Here is a 21,869-nt window from a genome sequence, read left to right on the forward strand (position 1 = left end):
AAAGATCACCCCAATGATCACTCACAGGGTTGTCATGCCTGCCCTGCAGGGATGCCAATACATCACAGGGCACACCTTGGATTCAAAAAGGTTCTAACTCAGCTTAAAAGAAACTGCATTAAGACGACGTATAGGAGGGAACATTCTGCTGCCTTATATGCATTCAGAAAATTATAATTTACACCTCTGTACAGTTTGAAATACCTTTCAATGACCTCTTTTGATGTTGCCTTATGGTTGCAGAAACTGGCCAACTGAGGCCCTCTGGGGCAGGAATCACGCTGTCTCTTTCTCACAATATAAGCAGTGATAAATGAATTATTAGAGCAAGTGGAGCAGAGGACCGTGTCAGGGTTGTCTGATATGCATTTTCATTTCAAACTAAACTAGTTTAAAAGTTCACAACCATACAATCAGAATTCTGGGGGGAATAATATTAGTACAGCAGAAATGAATGTGCACCATGATTACCTTAGGTCCTGTTCAAAAGCTAAGATTTTTTCTTCTCAGGGCATTTTCACATTAGATCATTATCGACAACACTTTACCCCAAAGCCTTGTTCATTTCGATCAGTGAGAACACAATCGTTCTGGGCTCAGGAACCATGCCCGAGTCTGCGTGAAAAGGCAGTCTCAATAGCAATACTTCATACTCAGACACGGATGAAATATGAAAGATAATCTTAACCCAAGAGCAGCAGTAGATTGCTGTTTAGATGTAATGTCATCTGTGCCTTAGGTCTCTTCCGGGAATCTGTGTGCGCGTACAGTAGCATGCACCAATCTTACCCTCAGACCTACACAGCCATAGCTGATACAGTAGGAAGGCACGCGAGAGGGTTACCCTTGATTTTTCTTTTTTTTTCCCAAAAAATATTAATATTAGGCATAGCGCAAAGGATAAATTCCTTGTGTTTAATGGAGGCTCACAAACCAAGTAGGTTCATACTGGCACCTGCTATGAATAGGCAAAAATACCCAAAAACGAGGAGCAAAAGTAATGTGAACGCTGGACAGCGGGGGAGTGGGTATCAATCATTCTTGGGCACGGTACAAATCAAACATAACTAATGACACCCTTAGATACACCTAATGAGAAAACACCCATCCAGAAAGCTGGATCATTTGCTAAAATCTGGCAAATCATTAAAACCTAGAATGGACATGTGATGTGTAACTTCACACTGCTCTCCCTGTCTACAAACATACCAACCAAAGGTCCAAAAAGATAAGGTGATAATAAACTACCTCTTGTATCACACACACTTTTACAAGCTTGACAAGTGTGATTTGCAGAACAGGGGTTGCAGGGAATCAGAGTAAGCGAGGAGACAGATGAAACCCAACGCGAGTGAATGTTAAAAAAATAAAAATAAATAAATAAATAAAAGATGACACATGGGGATGTATAAAAAGCTGAAGCTTTGTGAGCGACGGCTCGATTTGAAACGACTCAGTACGACTGCTGACCTTTTCTCCAGAAGGAAAATTCCATCTGAGGGGAAATGATGTACAGAACCCATGTAAATTGAAGATACATAGATATGCAAATTGAAAATTTGACAAAGAGAGAAAGACAAAAGAACCAGTTCCGTAAAGGAAGTTCACTAAAGCAGATTAAAGAACCCTATAAATAATCAGTGGCAGCTTTGAAGCCTGGAGGCTCCCAAAAGAGACAAAATCGCAAACTGCATATCAAATGCAGCCTCACACACATAATTCAATAGGATTTTTTTACACAACTGAAAACGTGCTAAGAGAAGCTTAACTAAGCCAAGCTTGCAACGTACACCAACCTTTGAAACAGAATAGATTTCACGCATTTCCGCTGGAGCACCTAATGATAGGGCTGTCAAAACAAATCCCATTATTCAAATCTCATTCAAATGTTTAAAAGTATAACATTTAGTTGCTTGAATATAAGTCTGCAACTAATTCTATATAATAGAAAGCCTCCATTATTGCAATAAAGTAGACTAATTAAGAAATGTGAAAATTTAACTCAAACCCTGTGTTGAGTAAATTTTTGGATTCTGGATCTGGGAACTGGATTCCATCAGATAAAGGATCAGAATGTTTGTTCATGCATATCTGAGAGAAGCATAAACGTTTATCCCATTTTTTGCACCTAATAATGATCTAATCGCACTAGAGCGCTAACTAAATTTGCTTGATTTTAAAAGTTATTTGACAGCCTGACCAAACAACAAACAATAAAGCCCAACCTTCATTATAGAATTAGACCAATTCCATTTCGTATTATTACACCGTCGGAATCCAAAGCCAGAACCAACTAAACACAAAAGCCATACAACTGAACATGATGATGACATTGGTGAGACATTTGTTCCAAAAAAAAGGCAACAATGTATTAGTAAAGAGGTGTCGCGACTTTACCCATTTTAAATAATGAAAACTGAACATGTGGAGGTCAATGTTAGTACTGTGAGCTGCTGCACATAAATCACTGTGTAGGTAAACGCCGGATTGTGCACACCGCAAGAACTATTTAAATAAAACTTAAACGAGGAGGAAATGTTTTCATTAATTATTAATGATTAAGCAATTGTTGACTGTAAATGTGTTTGACTATCAGTTAAGAAGAATGTGTGAAATTTGCAACCCTACTGCTTAATGCTGGAAAAAAAAAAAAGCATGGAAAACCAAGGCCAATTCTCATGTTTTTCGTTTATAGTGATTGAAAGTATTGGAACATGACTGACGGGTGTCACCAAGGTTTGCGGTGTTGGACTGATCGTTTAAACTTCTATGTTTCCTAAATTAATTGGAATTAATTTAGGAGAGAACACCATATATGCCATATATTGATTATTGGTATATTAGAATAAGAGAATATCGTATATTGATTATAAAGTTTGATGATGCGTATGGTGACTGGGGACGGTTCCACTTTTCCATGAAGACTAGCCTCAGCTGATGCTGACAGCTGTTCTCGGAAGACTTGTGACTGCAGACTCTCAATAGTTCAGGACTGGAATTTCCTACAGTCTACCCGAGCCTCCAATAACGAACTAAACTACATATTAACTTAAACGCATCTCCTGTTTTACAGAACGTCCAGCCTCCTAACACATAGTATGACTGCTGAACAATCCCTGCTTTCTGTATCACCCAAATGAGGATGGGTCCCCTGTTGAGTTTGGTTCCTCTCAAGCATTCTTTCTACTGCCATCTAAGGGAGTTTTCCTTGCTACTGTCGCATCGCCCTTGGCTTGCTCATCAGGGACAATCTGATTATTTTGATTCATACACATTCACATTTCATTCAAACTTCCAGAATTCTTACGATTGTGTACGGCTGCTTTGCGATAATGACAATTGTTTCCAGCGCCATACAAATAAAATGTTGTGTTACATGACCGTTTCTTTGGCGACACCATGCCAGTGGTTGCAACTCTCCTGTTTCTCACTCTCCGGACAGCCACGCCCCTACTCTTCCTCTGCATTTTGACATGGCCTCTTCCCCACGCATGCTCTCGCATGTGACTCTGACTTACAACTTTGAAGAAAATGCCATGATATAGTATAGTGTATTGATATTCAACCTAAAAGTTCTGAAACACAATTTTTTGGTCCATATCACCCAGCACTAGTCCATAGAACAAGATGCTTAATCAGCAGTAAAAATTGGAATTGTCAAACAAACGCGTGAATGAACTAGGAAATCTTCTAGAACCAAAATTAATCTCTAACAAAATAAAAAAGTGTGGACAAAAAAAGGATTTGCTCCAATACACACAAGGTAGTGTCATGGCTTGAACTTGCATGGTTGCTCCAAAACGAGCTTAATAATCTTTAGCAATGATGTAACTTATAATGGCAGCAGCAGAATTAATTCAGATGTCAGAAACATTCTGTCTGCCAATTTACAGATGTATGTAACAAATCTTATTGGGAGTAACCACATCATGCAGCGAGTTTAAAAAAAAAAAAAAAAAAACACCCACGAACACAACAAAGGGCTTTTGCTTCAACACTTTTATTTGAAAGGTGATTTACTTGTCGAAAATCCTGACAGTCTGACAGACTGGTACAGTCTCTCATCATCCAAAGAAGCGGTAGCACTCGATGTCTTCCTTTGAGTCTTTTAACTGAAATGAATCTCAGCAAAGCTCTTTCAATTAGCTAGCAAATAATTCAGCTTAGCCTAAAGGCTTTCTATAGTGTTTTCTTTATGCTCCTCACTTACCGCCCACAAAGCAAAACAGAACAGAATTAACTGGGTCCTTTGATTTGGGATTTGGGATGTTATGTGAGATTTGTGTTGTTATGCGAGATCTAGAGTCTTAAAGCTCTGAGGAATGTCAATTCTCAAAGGATGTACTATGCACTATACAGTCTACTGATTTTTGTAGCATAGTAATATCTTCAAGCAAACTCTAAAATTCTGTAAGAAACAAAAAAAAATTGACTTATCATAATAGTTGACATTTCTCCAACCTTCATCTGTCCAATCACAATGAGTCTATGTCCACCACCCTTTTTAAGCTTGGTTATTTAAATCAATCATCGCAGTCATCCAGTCACCTCAAACCAGGCTAACCATTCTCTTTTGTCCTCCTAAGGTGTGGCATGTGTGTCTTAATATATAAACAGTAATTATACAGCTACAGTAATTATACAGCTTGGTGTTATACAGTAACACCAACACCAAAACTGACTAGACTGAGGCTTATATTTCGGATATTCCACTTATGCAAATCGTCCTCCTCCCTATCAACATTGTCACTTATGCCCACAGAACTGCTGTCAGCAGGGTATTTTTGGTTAAAATGGACTGGTTTGGCTCAGCAGAGGTCTTGGCTATGCTAAAAATCTTCCCGCATTTAATTAACACTGTCCATGGTGGTCCTTTTACACTGGTAGAAGAGGGACTAGCGGCAAGTGGTATAAATGGCCATTAGAGACGAGACCTTATACAAAAGGCGTTCAAGTCAAACCGGGACAAAACCAGAAACAGAATAACAGCACGGTTACGAAAGGAAAAACTACCCTTATTTATCTATACAATCCTCTGCTACACTAATGCATTTATCTCAGCCTTTTACTAGTGCTTGGATAATCACAAGCAATGCATTTGTGCCAACATTGAACCTGACTCTTGAATCCTTTCTGAAAATCCCATTTCTCGCAGTTGATGTGCTACAAAACGCTTATGGAAAGATGCCATTGACAACAGCAATGTGCACAGATGGATAATGTTTAAAGAAGGGGAAACCAGCACTAAAGACTAACCTCACAGTGGGGGACCACCAACTGCAACAAAGGAGATTTTAAAAGAGGATTAGAAAGTTGGGTTAAACTTTGGCACAAATGCAACGCTTGTGAGGATGGCTAAGCTGAATATAGAGGAGGAGTTACTGTACTCTGCCAAAATGTGCAATTTGAATGACCTATAATAAAATAAAAATTATAGTGAATAAAAAAAAAAAGTTATACTCACTTTTGCATTACTTTTAGCTCTCGTAAAGAGAAACACTGGTGTGCAGTCCTCTGTAAGCACATTCAATGTTTATTTTTATGACAGCACAATCAGAAGATTCTTGATCTTAAGAGAGGGGTGTGCAAAACAATGTGAGAGACTCAAACTTAGTTTACTTCAAGTTAATGTTGCTAAAAGTTGATCCTACTCATTATTCAATTATAGATTGTAATTCATTTCCCCTCGCACAGTTTCTAAATGCTGGTATACGTTGTGGGACATATGGACTTAATTATTGATATTTGTTGTGTTTTTGTTGACATCGTTTTTTTTTTATCATCATTATTATTTATTTATTTTATCTAAATTGTTATTCATGCATTGCCCTGATAAAAAGCATAAAATTGAAAGAGGCTGTACTTTCCTTTTCCCATGACTGTAGGTCATGACATCAGATTAAAAAGTCTTGTAAAATTGTAGGTCATTAGGTCCCTGGTGAGAAAGGCTGAAAGAATGCTTTACCACTTACATTTTTTTTTATTGCCCCATAACTGTCCCAAGCAGGAGCTCATATTAGCCCTCAATCTTTTCTAATGAAGAGCTGTTTATTCAGAAGCCTGCCAGCATCTCAAACTAAACCATCTTCTAAAATCAATGAGAAGCAACACGTGGCATTCAGTTAAGTTTAACAGAGCTATAATTTGTCCCCTCACTGAAACTTCCAGTAGTGTCTATTTTTAGTAAGCGTCATTCTTTTTCCTGGCACTGAGTAGGCACACTAGCCTGATTAAATATTGAGGCGCTATTTTCCCCAGATGGTTAATAAAAGATGCATCAGCCGCACATGCTGAGCAGCTCATCGCTCCTCACCCTAGCTAATGGAATCACATGGTCTGTGGGTTTCTACAAAATGGGAATGCAGATACAATATGAGGATATGCACAGTTGCTGCTTTTTTTGCCATATTTCAAATAAACAGAAATTAGATGAGATCAGATTCCTGATTACACATGTTTACATTTTACCTTTAAGAAGACAGTAGTTTAGTTTTAGAAGATGGTTTAGTTCAGTACTACATCACTCAAATGCTGACAAGCTACACTGGAAGGATTTCTACTTTCAAAAAACATTATTTAATAAAGGAAAGTGGATAGCTGTTAATACGATACAGGAGAAGCAAGAGCAGCTTTCATGCATTATTCACGGAAGGAGTCTCCAGTTTCAGAGCTTTGTAGAAAACAGCATCTATTCAACTACAAGAAATTCTTCAGGACATTGCACTTTCCGCTATCTGTTTAACATCCCAGAGTTTAAGCTGTTCTATTTGGAGGGACATACTTATATATCAAAGTATAATTTATTTATTTTTAACCCTTTTTTAAATAAATTTTTTTAGACTTGTGTAAAAGTGATGATTTTCTAAGTTAAATTTACCACAGTATGTATGACATTTAGTTAAATATTTAAATAAATAAATAATTAGCAATGTGGTGCAAGATGAATAATAATAATCTTGATGGACTTTTGCATCACACCACCCCAACATTAGGAGAAAAAATAAATAAAAAATGTGTGTTGCTTAATTAAAAAGAAACAAATAGTGTTCCCATGACATGACGTGGGTCCATCATCATCATCTTCCTCTAATGAAAGAATAGAATTTTTGTCAAATATTGAAAATATAAAATAAAACCTTCTTTTACCCGATAGATTAAACACTTTACAGTGGGTAGAACCACTTTGGACATGTCACAAAAGTAAGGCTGTGTCCTGAATAAATGCTTTGAACATGCCAACTCATTTATCAAAGCACGGTCCATTAAAGCAGTTAAGCCAGAATTTCTATTCTGCATTATTTTAATTGGATTAAAGTAACACTGTCCATGTAAATGCAACCAATGATTACTCCACACCATTCCCTCTTCTTCAATCCACACAAAACTATGGTTTGTGATATGGTTCAAGACATCCTGGATTTTGTTGTAAAGATTCAGCAGGCTCTCCATAAAGTCATGTTCACTTTTAGAAACAAATCCATATATCTATAGAAAAGTTACTTTTTAATCACCTTGAAGCTGATTCAATATGGACAATCTTATATGGACAAATTATCCTATGTGGACACCCATGTGAGTCACGCACATTCAAGGAAATCAATGTTTATGCTTCACCCTGAACCTGCCATTCCTGTCTGTGACATTTATGACAAATACAACCGAGATTATTGCCCACATCAAGTGAATGCTCAGAGCACAAAGGCTGAGGTAAATACTGGGTGAGGGTCAGAGCCTGAAGTAACTGGGTGAGAGTCAGAACACAGTGTGAGGTAAATGCTTGGTGAGGTTCAGAACACAGCACAATGTGTGAGAGAAATACTGGGTGAGGTTCAGAACACAGAACCTGAGGTAAATACTGGGTGAGGTTCAGAACACAGAACCTGAGGTAAATACTGGGTGAGGTTCAGAACACAGAACCTGAGGTAAATACTGGGTGAGGTTCAGAACACAGAACCTGAGGTAAATACTGGGTGAGGTTCAGAACACAGAACCTGAGGTAAATACTGGGTGAGGGTCAAAGCACAGAACCTGAGGTAAATACTGGGTGAGGGTCAAAGCACAGAACCTGAGGTAAATACTGGGTGAGGCACAGGGAGGAAAACAGATGGCCTTTCACACACCCCAGTGAGCTCACTTAAAGTACATTCAAAGCCGGCTGTCCCACCACTGACGAAAGATTAGCTTAGTTTCTCTTAACTATGTCAAAACTTTTACAGTTTCAGCTAAAAATAAAACAATTTTCTCTGTGTTAACCGCGTTATGGCGATGGGCTCGCACCACTGGGATGCTGCGCGTGCATGTCCACGATAAACACACAACCCCATACACACGTTAACGCTTAATATTAAAATTCTGCTCAACCGGACGTCCATTATTCGTTCTGAAAACCGATAGAAAGGAATTATATAATCGCAAAAGAATGTTTAGCTCCGAAAGGCACCATCGTGTCCAGCTATTGTACTGTTGTAGCTACTATAACGTTAGCCACCGCGCGCGCGCGGGGCTACACAAAGCCACTGCCGTTTATTTGTCCGGTATTAAATCGGCAGAGCGAATAAACACCGCGTGCCAGTCAGCCTGACAACACTTGGTGGATTTCTTTTGCGCTTGTGTCGATAGATTTCGCAAATCGCACTTTAAATCCCTTTCAAAGTGTCCCGGCAATGCACATTGCAGACCCCCGCGCGCTCGCGCGCGCTTGCTCGCCCGCTCGCACACAAACGCATGCATACACGCACAGTGCAACCACAAGCCAACTTTCCAACGAGCTGCTAGCTAACGCGAGTCTTACCTTGCGGCTCGCTTTCGAGCGGATCGGACAGCGGATACAGCGGCACTAGAAGTTCCCGCTCCGCCACAGCTCCTCGGCATGCGAAAGTTTGATTACGAGAACGCGTGGAGCTCGTGCTCCCGGTGTTTTCCACAGGCCTGCCCGGGTCTCGTCCTCTCTATCGTCTGCTCCTGCTGCTTCTCCTCCGTTGAAGGCTGCGGCGTGACGTCATCGCCGCCCGGACAGGGCTGTCGCGCGCAATGTTTAAATCACATTACAACATAAACGTCTTATTATTATTATTATTATTAAGGAGCATTTTAATAACCGATTCAACATTTTATATATGCCAGGTGCCTGGCTGTGTGTGTGTACCTGTCTCAATTATGTGCAAAAATAGAAAAGTTAATGAATTTCTCTGTATCACTTGTGCTGTGTCGGGTCTCAGAGAGCGTATTTCTGGAAACTCGGGGCACAAGACGGAGACACACCTTGCATGGGGAACCAAGTCACTGCAGGGGCACAAGCACACGCAGACAGGCAGAACATGTGATCTCCACTCACAGGCTAAAGATCTGATATATGAGGTTAGGTACTGATTTTGGATGAGAAGGTCTGGCTCCGTTCCAGTTCATCCCAAAGGTGCTCAGTGGGGTTTCGGTCAGGGCTCTGTACAGACCAGTTAAGTTCTTCCACACCATGTCTCTATAGTCCTTGCTTTGTGCACATGGGACCCAGTCATGTCAGATTAGAAAAGGGCCTTCCCCTTCTAAACTGTTGCCACAAAGTTGAAAGCATAGCATTGTCCAAGATGTCTTGGTATGCTGAAGCATTAAGATTGCCCTTCACTGGGTATCAGGGGCCTGATTAAAACACCTGAATTTCATAAATAACAAGTTTGACCATTATTTTTGTCCATATAGTGTAGTGCGATAGGTTGATACTTTGATGTTCCCAGAGGAAATTGTGATGTTCAAACATTTTTATAGCTTTTTTCAATTTATGTAATTCAACATGTTGTTTTTCTTTGAGGAATTTTGTCTGTTATACTTCTATAGGCATTGTAAAATCTAATCAATATCCTGCACATTTAAAAATCCTTCTCTTTTCCAAAACCTACTTGAGCTTAAAAAAGGATGTTTATTCGTTGAACTAGGAGTGATAAAGAAGGAAATTGCTTAAATGTGCTTAACAGAACAGGGAATCCAGGACCTAGGGCAAAAAAAGTTTTTTTTTTTAGCCAATTGTGTAAGTTCTCCCACTTAAAAAGATGAGAGAGGCATGTGAGAGCATTTGGATGATCCAGAAGAGGATTGGGAGAATGTCACATGGTCCGATGAAACCAAAATAGAACTTTATGTTGGAGGTGAAAGAATGCTAAGTTGCATCCAAAGAACACCCTACTGTGAAGCATGGAGGTGGAAACATCATGCTTTGGGGCTGTTTTTCTGCAAAGGGACCAAGACGACTGATCTGTGTAAAGGAAAGAATGAGTGGGGCCATGTATCGTGAGATTTTGAGTGAAAACCTCTTTCCATCAGCAAGGGCATTGAAGAAAAAACGTAGCTGGGTCTTTCAGCATGACAGTGATTCCAACCGCCCGGGCAACGAAGGAGTGGCAACGAAGGAGTGGCTTCATAAGAAGCATTTCAAGATCCTGGAGTGGCCTAGCCAGTCTTTAGATCCCCATAGAAAATCTGTGGAGGAAGTTGAAAGTCTGTGTTGCCCAGCGACAGCCCCACAACATCACTGTTCTAGAGGAGATCTGCATGGAGGAATAGGCTAAAATACCAGCAACAGTGTGTGAAAACCTTGTGAAGACTTACAGAAAACATTTGACCGCTGTCTTTGCCAACAAAGGGTATATAACCAAGTTTTGAGATGAAATTTTGTTATCGACCAAATACTTATTTTCCACCATAATTTGCAAATAAATTCTTTAAAAATCCTTCAATGTGATATTCTGGATTTTTTTTTTTTTTGTCTCTCATAGTGGAGGTATACCTATTATGAAAATTTCAGGCCTCTCTCATCCTTTTATGTTGTAGAACTTGCCCAACTGGTGGCTGACTAAATACTTTTGCTGCACTGTATTTGACAACCAGTGTGATGCAAGCTTTTGTGTACAGGTGTGTATACTCCCACTCCATCATATGTTGCACAGAGAAATTTGTCTAGTGTAAGGATATAGCAGTCCAGACTGATGCAGTGATTTATCAATAATAATCAATTATCAAAAATAATATCATTAATATAATATATTAATATTTTTGAGCAAATATTGATTGAAAATTGCTTTGTGAAATGAAATTGTATAATATCATAACAGATCGTTGGTAACATAAAATTTTTAGTTTTTGCCTTATGAACCAAAGTTTTATTGTATCCTATCTACACCTAGCATACAATAAACTCATATACAGAGAAGGGGGAAAATCGATTCAATGATCCATCATGACTCTTTAGTTTGACAATCAATGTATCAGAATATTGACTTGATTTTTTAGTTTATATATGTTTGTATTTGAGGTGGTAGCAGTTGAAGTGGTGTTCTCTAAATTAGAGGTCTCCAAATCCAGTCCTGGATGGCCAGTGTCCAACACAGTTTGGTGATTCTTCTTCCATAAACAAAGCTGATTTAATCTGTTAATTACTAGGTTCGGTGGATGTGTTTAGGTGTTGGTGAATTACAAACTGTGCTGGTCACTGGCCCTCCAGGACTGGATTTGGAGACCCCTGCTCTAAACTATTTACACACTGGCAACCTGCTTGTTAGGAGCAAATTATTAGCTATATGAATTGTATAAAAAAAAAAAAAAGAAAGAAAAATCATGATATTTCCAAAATCGTTATACTTAAAGAACCGCAATACAAATCGAATCGGCACCTAGGTATCGTGATAATATATTGGCTGCTCCCTGGTGATTAAAATCCTATTAATATACAACAAAACAATAATTTGGATTTAGTTGATATTAAGTTCACCACTTTTTAACGCAATATCTACTGTAACAGCTACGTTCTCTTTTCTCTGAAGCTTCACTCCATTCGATTTCTGGGGTGTCAGATGCAGTCAAATCTGTGAAAATCTGATTGCGGTTAGGTCCTGGTGAATCAGTAAGCTCTCTCATTTTTCAAGCGTAAGGACACATGATTTTTTTTTTTTTTTTTTTATTATTTTAAAAATATTTCTTAAAACAGGATCTGGAGAAGAAATCGGTCCAACCTGTTGTGTGATAATTATGACAATCTATATTAATCGCATAGCATCATTAGCAGCATTATTCAGAGTTGAGTCATGAAGACTGAGAGTTTCTGTTACACTGCCAGGCGTGCTAATAACATTTGGAAAAATATGCAACAAAGAAGCTCCTGAGTTGTGAAACAGAAATTATTAAAGAACTTTTTTCAGTAACGTTTTACTTGTTTTTGATTTGATGGTTTAGTATTAGAAAAGTATTTGGATCAAAATATAGTGGTCATCCCCACAGTCAATACTAAAAGGAAATATTTGTTGGTAAATGTTAATATGAGGGACATTCAAGTCAAAACGGGACTTTTCCGATTGACATTTACAGAAGACTTCCAGCACAGTACAATGATAAGACTCAAAGCTGCAGTAAAACGTCTGAATGGTGCAAATGTTTTTAAAGAAGACTATACACTCGTGAATGACGATCCCAACCGAGGTGGCTCTGACCCCACTGGTCACTACCGTAAACATGGAACAACTGATTTTTGAAAATCAACTCAAAGAAGAGACACATCTGTCTGTGGAAACTGAACACATGAACATTGTTATTATTCTCTCATCCCCATACAGTACTGAGCTCCGTCCGAGCCATTTCCACATGTTTGGGCCACTATTGGTGTGAAGCAGGAATCTAATCATGGCTCCGGTGTACCCTTAGTGTAGCAGGGGATTAGATCAAGAAATTAAGGTAGCTTTTGATTTCATATCTGTTTTCTGTTATTCTGCACAATTAAAAGCCGGTTTGACTTGAACATCCCTCATAATAAAACAGACCCACTAAAAAGGTCCATCCTCTTAATCACAGTTTACACATTCTTTTCACATTTCATACAGTACACGTTTCCATAATTTTCCTTTGATTTTGTAAAGCTGCTTTGACCATTGTAAAAGTTGCTATACAAATAAAATTGGTTTGAACTGAATGTATAGTCCGGGAACACTACGAGCAAGGCAGGAATACAACTGTATGGCATCACTCCTTCTCATGAAATCATACATACACATTCACACTTGGAAGCAACTTATCATAGCAAATCCATCCATCCATCTGAGAAGCTGTCTCACACAGACAGTAACCGGAGCTCAGGCAAACTGCTCTTAATGTCTTGTCATTATCATGTGGTAATGCAACCATTACGCAATTGTGTAAAACTTTCAACATTCTGATTATTTTCAGTTTCATTAATGGGGTTTATATATATATATTTTAAATGGTCAAACCAATGTCTGCTTAGGTCATGCCTAGTGTTTGGTGTAATGTTTTCATACCATCCTAACATTTTTGTTTGTTTCTTAAACACACACACTATTGCCACCTAAACCTGTTTAATTAGAATAATCCATGTGTTCGTTAACTTCACCACCAATCCACAAATAGTCAGATTTTACTCATAATCTAGCAGCACCCCCTTCTGTCTGAACACCACTCAGCAAGGTTCAAATGCTCCTGATTTTAAACAATCCATTCAAACAACAAAAAAAAGCACAACATATTACTAAAATAAATATGTTTATAACATTCCTAAAACTAACAGTCCATGTGCAAAATGCTGCTGTTGCAAGTGTCAAGAGTCCATGAGAAGAGAAGGATTGTTCCTTCCACAATGGTTCTACGATTCAGTGTTTCAGGTCCATTGTTCATTACACAGTAACAACTTTTAGGCATAGGTTTAGATCTGGTGAGCTGTCATCTCTGAGCCACTTCCAGTTTTGTTTCGGATGCAAGTGGTGCATCAATGACTTCCCCACACATAAACTGCTCCTGAAAAAAAAAAAGTTAGAAACATGTACAAATCATTAATTAAATAATTAGTTGTGACCTTAGTATTTTAAGATTTTATCTGCTTTAATACTGAAATGGGAAACAAAAGCTTATAGTACAAAGGTCACAAAAGGACATCATTATGTTAATATGGAGATAAATAATATGTCATATACTCCACCTAGGCAACACCCTGAGTAGCCATTCTTAAACGTAATAAGGCTGTGGCCCAATTTGAAAAGTTGAAATTATTTGTGGACCACCCAAATCCTTTGTCACAACTCTGATCAGCATACAAGACTAAGATAAATAAAGAATATCATTCTGTTTCTTTATCAGAAATATTTTATGGGAGTATAAATCCTAATTACAAAACAAAAAAAAATAAAAATCATTTTTATTTATTTGTTATAAATAACGTCTAGCACCCCACCTGCAGTACTTTTATGACCCACTAGGGCTGATAACACTTTGGGAAACGAGCGTAGAGAAGGTGGACTTTAAGCCTTGTGTTACTTTGAAGAAGTGTACTAACTATGAAAGACTTGGATAACAAGAAGACACTGCATGACAAAAGAGAACTACTACTTATACTTGCCTTGTCATAAATTACTTTAACAATCAGCGAGCAGCTCGGACAAGTGGCCACTTCCTCACCATTCTCCAAATCCTCCTGAAGAAAACAAGCATCGAATTTGTGTATCATAATCTTTTTAGAAAATCATGACAAAGTGCAACTGTCTCATCAAATGTACAGACAAGTCATTTATTGCTACAGCATCTGGTGAATATTGCAGGGGATATATTTGGGATTACCTATGCCCAATATTTATAAAAAATAAAAAAATAAATAAAAAATACGTGGGTGAATTTATCTATATAGTTTTTCTGTCCCAGATTGAGTCCCCAGTTTTTGTTAAAGTAATAGAAATGTGAATTATAGGTGAACTGTAAATTAGATTTTAGTGCATTACGATTTCTGGTTCACTACAATAGCACTTTTGTTCACTGTCTGATTTGTCTCAAGCAGCTATATTTCTTTCAGGTTTTAAAACTAATTAAAGTGTTTATTAATCATTTTAATGCTGTATAACTTGTCTTGCTGTTTTTTTTATGCCATTAGTTGTTCAAACCCCGTCCACAAAACTGAAAAAAAAAAAAGCGAGAATCAGAAGCGAGAATCTTCTCACAAAACGTGAGTATTTCCTACAAAAGCTGTGGTGTAAATTTAAGGAATGAATCAATTTTAGACCACCTAACACTTAAAAAAACCTAAGTAATTAGAAACAAACGTGACTCGATTGTAAATTGATAACTTATCAATTCAATTAATTAACATAACCAACAAAATAATGTATAATCAATTAGGTCACATGGCTCTATAAAATACCCTTCATTCCTCTGGAAAGCACTCCTCTATATTTTGGGAAGAGGCTGGATTTTTCCATTCAGCTATAAGAGGGTTAATAAATTTAGGCAATAATGTTAAGGCTGACAAATAAGTTCCAATATCCAATTCAGATGTTTATCCAATACACTGGTGGTTACACAATGGTGTGTGTGTGTCTGTGTGTGTGTACAGCATGTAATGACATTCAATGACAAGAATTGCTTGCTTCTAAATTTGTGGCAAGAACCAACTGTATGAGGAAGAACCACACAGAGGTGTGCGAGCAGGTGTCATCTATCTATCTATCTATCTATCTATCTATCTATCTATGTTAAAGGACTGTGACCCACTGATTTTATTCCTGAAGATTTATTACTGTTCTGTGAGTAAATATAAAATCATTCCGCTCTTCTTTTAAACCAAAGTAAAACATTTGCTTTAATAAATACGTTAAATGGTGCATGTAAAAACGTTTTAACAAAAACGCTAAAATGCCACCACCCGTGAGTAAATTGGGGGTGAACACCAGGGTTGTGCAAAGCAGCCGGCTTGTTTCGTTTACATTACAGCATTACTGTATATTTTAACTCTACTTACCTTAGTGATAGCAAACCTGTCTCCACACGGACACGGGAAGTAATACGTTTCTGTTTCTTCGTCGTATTCAAAGTCCTCGATTTCGACTTCGTCGTGAAAAACCGACATTTTAACGGCTAACTTTTACAGCTCTATATCGAGATAATTAAATCTCACGCGGCTTGAGCACTAAACGTCGCAGGAATATGACGTAGCCAACTGGAGCTTTGACGTATTTGTCCACCAGAGGGTAGTGTTTCACTCATAGAATTATAATAGCGCGTGCGTGGGGCATCCAAAATCAACACCATAGCCAGGGGACCTGTGATTTCTTTAATTTTATGATTTAATAAGTGATGTGGATGATGAATAAAGATAAAACAATGTAGCATACTATATACTAAAAGCAATAAAGTAACTTTACCAAATGTGAAAGGAACTAGAAAACTAAAAGACTTCTTGTGTAGGTCTTTGGACACAAAGAATGCGGTCTATTTACATAATTTCATTAAGTAGAAGAGTTTACTTTATTAAAATGTTTTCTTACAGTAGGTACCACATTTCAACAGTTAAAATCCGCCCCAGCCTTTCTTTGTCATATCATTTCATGCCTTTTTCTCATGCCTACTGATGGTACGGTTTCACATATAGTTAACAGTGAGCAATCCCATGTGGACGCAAAAATCAAACCAAAATTATTATTTTTTTATCATTGAAAGGCAGAGGGTGTATCCCTGTTATTCCATTTATACCAACTGCCCGATAGGCCTTTTCATTCTACACCAGGGAGCAAAACATATCTTGCATATCTTACACTAATATCATGTCCTACCTTATTATGAGATACTAAGTACTATGCGGTACTAGGAACTCTTGAAAGAATTGCTTTTCCTATTCAAGGACTGTTCCTTGCTTTGTTACTTAAGATTTTTAGATGAGATCTTAGCAACCTATGAAATGAGCATGGACAGATGAATCTGGTTTCTTATGTTAATATTGCATTTTATGTAGCACAATACTGTACATCATCAGTACATAATATTTATTGTAACTTCATTATTTTGCTGCATTAACAAGGTATTTAAAACCTGTCCAATGTTAAACCCTTCTCCTCACATTATTTACTTGGCCACACAAATGAATGGAGACTGGTTGAAAATTGAATTTCAAAACAGTGCAGATCCATGCAAAATATTCTAGAGACTTTGTAAACATCTGAATACTATGCATGTCTCTATAATGAAGTTGGTATTTTAAGAACAATACTCAGCTAAAAGCCTTTGTAAACTGCAGCATAGGATTGAGAAGGGGTCATGCCTGTGTTTGCAATTCCTATCTCATGGGGATCCTATGTTCCCCAGTTGTAGGGTCCTACATTCCTGAAGCACATAATGGAAATATGAAAAAGATTTTTTGCAGCTCTCTATTTGTTTCACGAAATTATTTCTAAAGATCTCCAAAACCACCAAAAATTATTTTATTGTTTTAGTGAAAACTTTTTCCTATAAAATAAACTAGATAATATTCAGGAAATATTTCTCCAGAAATAGGTCACTTTTGTCTCAAACAGAATAATAACAAAACTAAACAAAAAGAACTAGTGTGTGTTAACAGAAAAATTAACTAGGAAACATAAGGTCCTGCAAGCAGACGTATGCTCTCCTTTAGAATAGGACTTTTTAAGATTTGCATAGCAAGTAAGCAAATACATCATGGTATTCAAACTTACTATTAAATTTGTTATTTTATAGAGTGTGTTTCTCTTTTTTATTCTCAGGCTCCTGCAATTAGGGTCACATTACAGGGTCATTAACCTGCAGGGAAGCCGGATTTGTGTGACGTGTGTCCTTGGCCTCTTTAGCCACCTCATCCCTAAAACAGCAACCAAAAAAATTTAATATGTACAAGCAGACCCTTTGGCTTATTTAGGCCATATTAGCAGATAATTAAATATGTCAGGTCACAAGGCTGTAGTCGTGCTGTGTGCACTTAAAGAATAAGACTGTTGGAAAAAAAACACATCGAACATCATCACACACACCCTAATGACTTGCCATGATGCTGAAGCTTACAGCAAAATCGGTTCATGCTTTGACCTTTATGTGGTCAGAGATACAACATGAAGAGCCATTTAAAAAAGGTTTAAAAACAAATTAAATACAACACAACAATAGATTACATGGGCTTGATTCAAGAAAATTGTTATTGTATTCAACCTGTACCCAAAATCTGTTACATTTGCAATCACACTGACACATGTATTTTAAAATTTTAATGTCATCATTGCAAAACTGGTGAAAATATTTAGTGGGACATTAATGAGTATTCACATCATTTACAGCGTGCTTGTTGTTGTTCAACACAGGATCTTTCCTACAGTACAAGGACCACCACTGTGTCTAAGTCATGTTTACCTTTACCTAACATACAGTATGCACATGTGGAAAATATATGAATTTGCATGTATACAACAATTCTGATTGTTAAGAATATGATCATTGATTGAGGTTTAGAACATTACATTTATATTTAGATATTTGGCAGACACTCTTATCCAGAGCGACTAACATTAAGTGCATGCCTTGATAGGAAGATTTTATTTATTTATTATTATACTTGATGTGTCTGTGACTTTGTACAATACCTTGTGTTGAATTTTGGAACGAACTCAAATCTTTACATGTTACCGTGAAGTGCGTGGAATGAAGGTGCGTTTATTAAGTAGATTTTAGTTTCAGCAAGAAGGTGACACCAATAACAACAAGAGCTTACTAAGCATGTCCTGTAATTACAATATGTTCTATAAAATATGATTGTATGATTATATAGAACGTGCTTCAATGTTTTCATAGTATATAACATTATAGTAATAATAACTAACAACTTCAGACAAACATTTAAAGCAAAACATTAAATCGATGAACAAATGTACTTTGCCATTAACTGAAATGTCTACCTATCAACTTCTACTCTGCCTCAAATGTCACTATTCTATCATGTTCCACTTCAGAGCTTACTCTGTCTCCTTACTCCGCTACGAACGCTCCCCTACCCATCTACAATCCCTTAGGATTCCATATAGGAACGGCCTTCAAGATTCAATTGTTTCTCACAGTAAAATATTTTGTTTCTTGTATTTCAATTAGGAAGGTAGGGTCAGAGATCAGGGTCAGCCAGGATACAGTGCCCCTGGAGCAGATAGGGTTAAGGTCCTTGCTCAAGGGGTCAGCAGTGGTGGTTTGGCGGTGCTGGGTTGTGCTGCCCCCAACCTACCTAATGTTCTTTGCTCTGCTAACAGCATCCCCCTAATCCTCTGCCTCACAGAGGATGTTTTTATGGCTGTTTTTTATGACTGGAACATCACAACGCCACCTGAATTCACCTCAGATGTTGTTCTGTCTCCTACTCCACTGAGGATCTTGCTTTGCCTGTTTGTCAGTCCTTATATGCAGAAGAGCTCCCTACCTCACCACCTGCCACCTATGCTAAGACTAACTCTCGCAATGAACTCTGTTGGCCTACAGACTCTTGTAAGCTAAGAGACATCTCACCTGGCTGTTCAGGACCACTATTTAAGTTTTATAATTTCAGGTTTTCACCATCAAGCTTCTGTTGTGACTGCAGTAATAGGTTATTGGTTGTTTTGTTGGTATATTATAAAATAAATTATCTGCACATATGACAGTTAAAAGACAAACTACCCTTTTTTTGTGTTTCTTTTAGCCAATCACCACGGGAGGGGTGACCTACTGGATCATGATCATCCATGGCATAAAGATTGTTTTCTGTGCACGGGCTGCAAGGAACAGTTGGCTGGCCAGCACTTTACTTCTCGTGATGGCTTTCCTTACTGCCTCGTCTGTTTCTGCAACCTTTATGCCAGGAATTGTGCCTCCTGTACCAGCCCTATTAGTGGTATTTGTATTTAGTTGTTTATTTTTTTTCGCAGTGACGTCACCTGCAAACACTGCAAATAAGAAGTGGATTCACAATTTACAACAAGGATTAGAACAAATAGAATTTGCATAATTTAACTAACAAATTTGTTCAATTCCTTAACTAAACTCAATGCTCAACCAGATGCCCTGTAGAACTTTCTGCCAAGTTTCCTATCTAATGAGACTAAATAAGCTAGGGAGCTATATTTCCTAAATGAAAGGGAGTAATGTTAATATTTGACAAAAATATGTTCTGTTATATTTCAGAAAGTTTAGAAAAGTTATATTCTAACAATGGCATGACATCAATGACATTAATGTTGTTGTTTTTTAATGTATTAAAATAATATTTCCTGGAGACACATCAGATACATGCTTCCCTATGCACAAAGCTTGGTCTATGCAGGCTATATAGAGCAGATGCCTTGTTAATAAAAACACATTTCTGCACAGAAAAATATATAGATTGCTGTTTGAGATAATACATATTCTTTATTTTTATTGCAGTGTGTGTATTGATATGAGTGAAAATGTATCCTGCAAAGTCCAGGTCTGGGTGGCTGCAAGTATATCTCCTTCGAGTCGCACCCGTGGCATCCTGACCAAAAGAGACAACACCCTTGTCCTGACTGTGGCAAAGACATCTGATCGCTTACCATCTGAATGAAAAAAGCAGCTGAAGGCATGAGGTAATAGGTAGCTGATGACACATGACTATTTTGATCTAACCGGCCAACCAGCTTTTTAATGACATGTCTAATCTGAGTGATTCATAGGCATATTCTTTAAAACAGTTTAGTAGTTATGTCTTTATTATAATAAAACTAATGAGGGTGGTTAGCTAAACCAAATACTACATGAATTGTAAAAGACTTTATGTTGACTATAAAGACTGTTTTGAATAAAGATATTGCATATTTCCATAGTCACATGAAATTGAAGTTGACTAACATGATTCTGAAACTGTTTACCTACTAAATTAAGAACTCTGTATGTTATGGTTCTTAATAAATACTCAAAATGCACTAAGGTTCATTATCAAGTGTTGTAAAGATTTTTGTAAACAGCTGCAGCAAAAGATGCCATGTCTGGCGCCCTCTGGTGGTAAATATAGAAATGTAACTACTGTTGATCTAAATAAATAATTTCTACTGCACTTTTGTAAATGTATATGCTATAATCACAAAATAATTTAATCCATGTGGTTGTTTTTATTATGACTTACATGAGTTAGAGTAAATCTAATTGTAAGCTGTTTTTTTTTAAGGCGTTTTAAAGCGACAGAGATGTGGCCCTCACAATAAACACAGAAACTATTTAAATATTAGACAAGCTAGGCATGTTTGTGTTAAATACACATTCCCTCCAAAAGTACAGAAGCAGCAAGGCCAGTTCTTTGTGTTGTTGCTATACACTGAAGACAGTTATGTTTGGGATTAAAACACAAATATAAGATGATAGATCAGAATCTAAGCGTCTCGTTTAATGTCCTGATTTTTTTTTTTCATCTAAATCTGTTAACAAACAACTGAAAACATGGCTCATGAGGTTGGTTAGCTAAACCAAAGTAGTTTGCATTGTGAAAGGCTTTATGCTGACGCTCCACACTGTTTTAATAAAGATATTGCACATTTCCATAGACACCAAACACTGAAATTGACTAACATGAATCTGTGACTGTTTATCAACTAAATTAAGAGCTCTGTATGTTATGGATGTTAATAATATACCGAAAATGCCTTAAAGTGTCTTGTGTTAAAGCTGTTTTCATTAACCCAAGTGTTAAAGATTTTTTTGTAACCAACAGCAGCACACTGTTCATCAATTATAGTTTTTTTCAACAGGCAGCCAATTAACATGGTGTCTGGCGCCCTCTGGTGGGGAATATTGAAATTTAACTACTGTATAAATGATTTCTACTACAATTGATTTCTATTTTATTGTTTTATTTAAATGCCATAATAATAAAATGATTTAATTATTTAAATACTTTATGTAGTCATTTTTATCATGACTTGATGAAAAAATATTTGTACAGTTATGTTAGGGATTAAAACATAAGTATGAGACGATATATCAGAATTTGTTGCTTTGATGTCCTGGTCTTTACATCTTTTACATCAAAAAGAAATTAAAGAAATTATTAGATTGCCCCTGATGAGCTAGCCGAGGGTAACTGT

At 37.3% G+C, this 21,869-nt stretch overlaps 2 protein-coding genes across 2 annotated transcripts in view; both read right to left on the reverse strand.

Moving 5' to 3' along the window:
* The window catches only part of nck2b (NCK adaptor protein 2b), a 54,814-nt gene extending 45,789 nt beyond the window's left edge, over window positions 1–9,025 (reverse strand). The window contains exon 1 of the mRNA XM_053498405.1: window positions 8,792–9,025. The gene's annotated coding sequence lies outside the window, so the exon portion shown is untranslated. The remainder of the gene's footprint in view (window positions 1–8,791) is intronic.
* A 3,018-nt stretch (window positions 9,026–12,043) lies between these two features.
* On the reverse strand, window positions 12,044–15,940 carry dph3 (diphthamide biosynthesis 3). Its single transcript, XM_053499117.1, has 3 exons — window positions 15,773–15,940; window positions 14,384–14,458; window positions 12,044–13,785 (listed from the first exon to the last, which is right to left on the reverse strand). Exons 1-3 carry the CDS (start codon window positions 15,878–15,880, stop codon window positions 13,711–13,713), a joined length of 258 nt encoding a protein of 85 aa, XP_053355092.1. The 5' UTR covers window positions 15,881–15,940; the 3' UTR covers window positions 12,044–13,710.
* Window positions 15,941–21,869: the final 5,929 nt, after the last annotated feature.

This window comes from Clarias gariepinus, chromosome 6, assembly GCF_024256425.1.
Source record: "Clarias gariepinus isolate MV-2021 ecotype Netherlands chromosome 6, CGAR_prim_01v2, whole genome shotgun sequence".
Taxonomy (NCBI): domain Eukaryota; kingdom Metazoa; phylum Chordata; class Actinopteri; order Siluriformes; family Clariidae; genus Clarias; species Clarias gariepinus.